This window comes from Polyodon spathula, chromosome 32, assembly GCF_017654505.1.
Source record: "Polyodon spathula isolate WHYD16114869_AA chromosome 32, ASM1765450v1, whole genome shotgun sequence".
Lineage (NCBI taxonomy): Eukaryota > Metazoa > Chordata > Actinopteri > Acipenseriformes > Polyodontidae > Polyodon > Polyodon spathula.
Window position 1 is genome coordinate 3,813,477 of NC_054565.1, and position 7,696 is coordinate 3,821,172.

Consider the following 7,696-nt stretch of genomic DNA (forward strand, 5'->3'; position numbering starts at 1 on the left):
CCTACTACCAGGGAGACATCAGCAGCGTGGTGGACGAGCACTTCTCCAGAGCTCTGAGCTCTTACATAGAGGGAGATGGGAAGAGACGCGCCACAGAGCTGGGAGCAGGTAAGAGCAGAGCGACAGTGACATGTTCTGTCTTACACGCTATAACAAAGACGCTGAGATCATGTGACACTGAGGCCTCACCTGCTGTATGAATAGAAAGAATGCTCTTGCAGTTCCGAGTAGCCAACTGATCCCCAAACTCAGGTCAAGTCAGGTCTGTGGACTTGTGTAATAGGCCTGGGACCCAGAGTGGTTTAAAATATAACATGCAGGTCTCATTTTGTTGTGAATTTTACTGATTGAAAACATGCTAGCTTTCTCTTTTTCACATGTTTTGCTATGACGTAAGACTGGCCCTGTTAACTATGAAGCAGGAGGGATCACAAGGCCTTTATACCACAATGTAATAGAAGCCAAAGAGAACTGGGCCCTTTCAGCATCAGCTGCAGCTTTTCATATCTGATGGATAATATGTTTTCACATATTAAATTATATTGCATATTGTAGCCTAATTCTCAGTGAAAAATAACAGACTTAAATAATAGTCTTATTACGACTAATCATATTCTATAATTGTGAATGGCATAATTAATAACAATGTTTATAACCACTTATAACAGATACCTAAACTAAACAAAACAAACAAAAGACATTTGACATCCTTTAATTGAATTGACAGTAGTGTAAATATAATTCCAGATGAATAAAAAGCTTAATGCTAATACCAACACACTACTCATATAACTGTGGACAAGAATATATTTTTAGAAAGCTCTGTACATCGATTCTGTTTTATCTATTTAAATTCAATTGTGTATGTATCCTAGTATCTTATTACAATATAAATATAAATATAAATATAGCTAGGAAATGCCCATAGCAGATATTCGCCTGGGACAGGCCATCCAATGAAAACAACAGGTGGAGACCTCCTCTGTCAAGCACTGAGATGGGCTCTGTCAGCACCACAGTGATTTAGGGCAATATTGTTTGTTGAAGTTAGTCGTTATATAGGCTGATGGGAAAAAGCGTAAGCCACCATAATCATAAAAGTAGATGGAATTTAGTTTACATGAAAAAGCAGTGATGTAGTATCAGTGCCACGCCACCTTCATGTTTAAACCCCATACAGAAATGTCCCATATTTACTAAGCAGTTGTTCTTTTTTATGTAAATATTAAATACAAGGAAAAGCCTATGATTAAAACTACACTAAAACAGAAGTCAATTGCCATTGATCGGTACTCAACTGAAAACAAGAGAGAGGACAGCTTCCTTTTTTTTTTAAATCATCACGTCAGTGAATGAAATTATTAAGTACCTGCTGATGAATACTTCTTAAAGACACTGAGTATGAGTAACATGTTTCTGTATTATAGTAAACCCTTCCTCCCTGCTTTCTCTCTGCAGAAAGCCTCTCCCCGGGTCGACGTAGCTTCCCCCCCTCGTTCTGGGACAGTAACTACTCCCCTCCAGTGAGTCATTCAGAGGGGACAGCATACCCTGTGGAACCGTACTCTCTGCACCCGGGTCTACCCCCTGCACACGGCCCAGAGTCCTGGGCTTACTCACCAAGCCAGACATACCCCCACCCCCGCCCCTTGCATGAACTCTACCCCCCCACGGGCCTGGAGCCCCGCTACAGCCCGCTGCTCATGCCAGCCATGCGCCCCACTCGGATAGCCACTCTTCCCGGGCATTACAACATCACCAAACTGGAACCAGTGCCCTCCTGGCACAGTGTCCTGCCAGCCAGCGATGCCACCCAGACACTCACTTTAAACATCGATGCAGGTAAATACTGTTCCTAGAGCTGCACCCTGACAAGAATGTACTGTAGGAGACAATGAAACTTTTCAGCAGCTGCAGTACACTGGTACTGTTTGTCAAAGGGGAAACATATCCTGGGTCATTAATTAACTAGGGGGCTCAATCTTCTATTCTACTGCATTGAGCTTCAGATTGCTCTTGGTCACACTGCTGTTTTCTCTGTTTTTATAAATAAGGTTAATGGCACAGAACACGTGGATAACAATACCTACAATTCGCTCTGGAAGTGATGCTACAGGGTGTTCTTGTCAGGACAAGAAGGAGCCACAAGCACCACCCTGTTATGAGCTTTATCTGTCTATCACAGTGCCACCCACGACCGGCTTCACCTAAGATAACATTAAAAGCAATGGGAGTCTATTTTAATGATTTATGAATTGTAAACCCACGCAAAAAAAATCAAATTGAACATGATGAATAAAACACCGGGCTGAAAACGCAATGCTCAGAAACTGTATTAACCTGGTTAACCACTGCCAGACCATCCTTGACATTGGACCCAATAACCAAATTATGTTCAACACACATTTTGATTGTAAGTCATTGTAAGGTTAGCTATGATTTCTGGACCAACCATCAAAACTCTTTAAAACTCCAGGACCATGCAACCTTTTGAGACAGACGGTTCTAAGTGGGGGACGTAAAACTGTCAATGCTTGAGAGAATGAAGACAGTGGGACGATAGCCCAAGTAATTTATGTCTGTACTCGTGAATTGATTATTTTAAAAGCATTGTGTTTTCTGTTTGTGCAGCTTCCGTATCATAACAGATTTCCTGAAGTTATTTGTTCTTGTTTTATGGATTAAACTTCGTTGTTGCTGTGAGACATTCTGAATTCAAGGCCTGGCACAGCTGCTATTGTGATGTCACACTGCTACAAGCTGGCCAGTGACATTTGAAAAATGAATACTCTTTGGAACACCTATGTGCTGAATATAAAATGCAATAACAACTATTCATTTTCCTCATCAGGAAAAAAACAATGAAGCCTAATATTCATGTACAGTTACAGAGTTGGCTTCAAACTTGTTTCTGACAGTATATGGTGAGCGACTACACTACTTAGTTTAGCCATCACTCTACAGGGAGGTGACTGAATAAATATATGGGAGATTTTTTGACATCCATATAACTCCCAATGGCACCCCTGTATTATCTTGTATTATATATACAGGCATGCATTTTAGTCTATATTTTCAAAGCATTTCTGCCTTTCTTTATTGAACTCCTATTTTTTGAAAGGAGAAACATTCATGCTAATATTACAAAATGAAAACCAAACACTTTGCAAGTGCAGGGAACTTGGATTATATTACTTAGTTGTTTAGTTCTTATTTAATAAAAATTAACAGCTGTTTTACCTCAATAGAGTTAATTGAAGACCAGGGTAAACACTATGGCCCTCTGGAGGTCTTTTACATCCAATACTGCACCTCAGTTGGGTTGGCTAAGCACTGTGCTAACATATCATAATAATTACCATCTTTTCTCTTTCTGTCTCAGGACTTCAGCACCACAAGAAAAACAAAGAACTGTACTGGTTTTAGAGCCTGTTCTAGTTTTTCTGTTTGAGTCTGTGTTATCTTCTGGATGACAATGGCTGCAGTTAAGCGTTTGCCCTTATCTTTGGTTCAAGATCGGATTTGTCTTTATCTTCAATCAACATTTGCACCACAGAACAAACAGAAAGGGTGGCTTTGAATGCAGAGAAGTCTTGTGATTGATGTTCGTTTTCTGGGTGTGCAGTGTTTATCTGCCAAGAACTGTTGCGAACCGGGCAAGCTGAATGACTGGCATTTTTGTGGCGTGCCACTATGGATGAAAGATGGGAAAAAGAGACGGATTTGTTTTAGTTTTCCAATGACGTTACTATAGAGTAATTATAAATATTATATGGAATGTATTTATCTGTATCTTGCAAAGACTTTTTTTTTTATATTTGCAAAAATAAATGCTGCAAAAAGCATTGAAATGAACCTTGGAAGGACATTTTAATGATTATCTTTGTAAGATTAATACACAACATCCTTCAGTTACTGGTGATTTCATGGGTTTTAATGATTATATTTAGGACACCCGATTACAACAATGGTTGCAAACCTAATTGCAAAAATGAAGCAAAGCGCTGGTTCAGGCAGGGAACTCACTTTTAATCAGTTAATCAAATCAAGATTATTAAGTGTTGATAACCAGGCAGTTGTCAATTGAACCAGCAGTACCTTATTGCTAACAACATAATTGCTTGCCCAATGATGGCCAGAGAAAGCACTCAGATCTTACCTGAGCCATTACCTCCCTGCTGTGAGTTAGCTTGCCTTCTCCTCCTCAGCCTCCACCTGATTTTTTGCTTCATATAACGGGGAGGTATTAGCTATCTGCCCCCTGCCTGTGGCTTTCCTACAGACAGCCTCTCCACTTATCAGTGGAAAATGTATTGGTAGGGGTTCCCTGAGGTGAGGCCAAAGGCCAGAGATGTATTATATGTTAAATGTGTTATCCAATAACTTATAATATGCATAAAAGTGTGTCGTGTCTAATCTGTAATAAATATTGAATCTATCACATGACTGCAGTTCACTGACTGAACTGCTTACATTTCTGTTTGCAGTTGGTTTATGCTGGACATACAAACTCTGCACAGCACAGGTATGATAGACAAACACTGCACAGCACAGGTATGATAGACAAACACTGCACAGCACAGGTATGATAGACAAACACTGCACAGCACAGGTATGATAAACAAACACTGCACAGCACAGATATGATAGACAAACACTGCACAGCACAGGTATGATAGACAAACACTCCACAGCACAGGTATGATAGACAAACGCTGCACAGCACAGGTATGATAGACAAGACAAACACTGCACAGCACAGGTATGATAGACAAACACTGCACAGCACAGGTATGATAGACAAACACTGCACAGCACAGGTATGATAGACAAACACTGCACAGCACAGGTATGATAGACAAACACTGCACAGCACAGGTATGATAGACAAACACTGCACAGCACAGGTATGATAGACAAACGCTGCACAGCACAGGTATGATAGACAAACACTGCACAGCACAGGTATGATAGACAAACACTGCACAGCACAGGTATGATAGACAAACACTGCACAGCACAGGTATGATAGACAAACACTGCACAGCACAGGTATGATAGACAAACACTGCACAGCACAGGTATGATAGACAAACACTACACAGCACAGGTATGATAGACAAACGCTGCACAGCACAGGTATGATAGACAAACGCTGCACAGCACAGGTATGATAGACAAACACTCCACAGCACAGGTATGATAGACAAACGCTGCACAGCACAGGTATGGGCTCAACCAATGAATGGATATTTGGATGAGGAACACACTAAACAATTTTCAACCACCATGACTTTACCTTTAGTGTCTGCATTTGCTTTTTGACAAAGATTGCGAAAAATCCTGACATAAAAATACACTGCACAGTAAAAGAAAAAAAAAAAAAACGTTTACAAGAACCGGTTTCCTAGAGCTATTAGTTATGTATTTTACAGTTTATATATACTGTACATAATTTATCAAATAAACAAGTATATTCACTCCTCCATGCCACACATTGTGCACCGGTCTTTGTATGGCACTGTGTTCTAGCTTCTATGCACTGGTAACGTAAGCTATTTATTTATTGTTTAAGTCTGTATTAATGTACTTTGACTCTGAGTTTAGGAACTACTCTTCAGTTCTGGGTGCTACTCTAGATGTAATATTGACCAGATCAGCCACAGTGTGTTTATATGAATGAGTGACAGTGGTGCAGTGCCAGTAGAACAAAGACGCACTTCCAAGGTGGTAGATCATTAGATGGCACTGGCTCTTCTATAAAGACCATTAGGCTAATCTGCCCTGTGTTACATATATCTATAGGTCTGTATATAAATACTTATTTTTCACAGTCTCAGCAATGATTGAGCAGGACTTAAAACATGGATATTACATCATGAATTAAAAATGAACAGAAATAATACTGCATCATATCACATTAAAGAAAGGCACATGGTCTAGATAAGACCTAATGGTGTGTGTGTGTGTGTGTGTGTGTGTGTGTGTGTGTGTGTGTGTGTGTGTGTGTGTGTGTGTGTGTGTGTGTGTGCTACTCTTATAAAAGTTGACAACAGCAAAAGCTTAGTAATAAAGTATAAAGAAACATGATAACACACAGTGAAAGCATGGTAAAACAGAGGGGCATTGTAAAGCATATTAAAAAAGCATGACAAACTGTACTAAACTAAATTCAAATTCATAGTATAACCATGGGGAAGTATGGGAACACTGCAAAACTATCTTCTGTGCCACCAGCAGGTAGTAACTGAGGGCAGTTAGTTCCTTTAAAAAAGAATAAAAACGACTACCTCACAAGATCACAATATTCACTGATGACTTGTTATCATTCATGCACATGAAATGAGCAAGAGATCAGTCGTCATACATGCTTAAATCTCAATCAAAGGAAGTCCTGACTGAAATGGAGATAATCTGAGCAGATAAGGGGTGCTTGCAGCACAGTGTCCTCTGATTTTCAGGTTCGGGTTTTATCTGATTGGAGCAGGACTGAAGTAAACAGCATATTTTCCACTGATGAGAGGGAATATTGTGAACAGCATGCCAAAACGCGTCTGCTGTAAAGTTAAAACTAGACAAAGAAAACAATGTATACGGAAACCTTAAGATACCAGTATGTGTATTAGTACGCAATTGTGCATTCATTATTATACAATAATGTGAAATCCCTAATAGCTCTATTCTTGTTTTTTTTTGTTTGTTTTTTAAATACCCAATGATCATTTTACCTCTGATTTTACCCAAATTTAGATTGTCCAATTACTTTCCCTCACAGCAGCAATTCCCCCCAACAGCTCATAAGAAGGGAAGGCTCAGTGGGTGCCCTCTGATCCAACAACCAAGCCCATTGCCTTTTTACACCCAGGAACTTGAGAATGGATATCAGTGAGCTACCGGCCACTGTATGACAAAGGCTAGCCCTGCAAGTGTCCGCTTGAGTTCACTAGGTGCCTGGTCAGTAGGGGTCGCTGTAGCGTGATGGAGAAACAGTTCCTGCTGGTTTACGTCCCTAATCCAGGAGCCAATGCAATGCACCCTCTGGAATCCCCAGTGAAGACCAGCAACCAAGTACTCCCCTGACTGAATGACTCACACTGCACACCACACAGCGGCTCCCAGACTCTCTCACTGCACACCACACAGCGGCTCCCTGACTCTCTTACTGCACACCACACAGCGGCTCCCTGACTCTCATACTGCACACCACACAGCGGCTCCCTGACTCTCACACTGCACACCACACAGCGGCTCCCTGACTCTCTTACTGCACACCACACAGCGGCTCCCTGACTCTCTCACTGCACACCACACAGCGGCTCCCTGACTCTCTTACTGCACACCACACAGCGGCTCCCTGGCTCTTGTTTCTATGGTGCAATGTGTAATCGAGCCGACATCACTTTGTCCTATCCACACCCACCACATTTTAAACACACATTTCCAAAATAAAGCAAATAATAACACACATCTATTCACTATATAGGTTTAAAAATATGTAGTTTAGAAAGAAATCTATCCAAACTTGATACCTGTATCTGATACTAGAGTAAGTTAAAGAAGAATCTGATTGCATGGTCACAGAACGACAGCAAAGATGTCTTATTATCTATGGGCATGCTCAATCTAATCTATTCCAATTACAGTGATGTATGTATGTCTGGGATTTACTGTGTTAACTAAACACGCCACACTGCTT

The 7,696-nt window shown here is 40.7% G+C and overlaps 1 protein-coding gene across 1 annotated transcript; it reads left to right on the forward strand.

Annotated features, from left to right (window-relative positions):
• Window positions 1-2: 2 nt before the first annotated feature.
• On the forward strand, window positions 3-4,474 carry vgll2b (vestigial-like family member 2b; the record flags this gene model as incomplete). Its single annotated transcript, XM_041233880.1, has 3 exons — window positions 3-108; window positions 1,459-1,842; window positions 3,383-4,474. Coding segments are annotated over 3 exons (534 nt in total), but the record flags the coding sequence as incomplete, so codon positions are not given.
• Window positions 4,475-7,696: the final 3,222 nt, after the last annotated feature.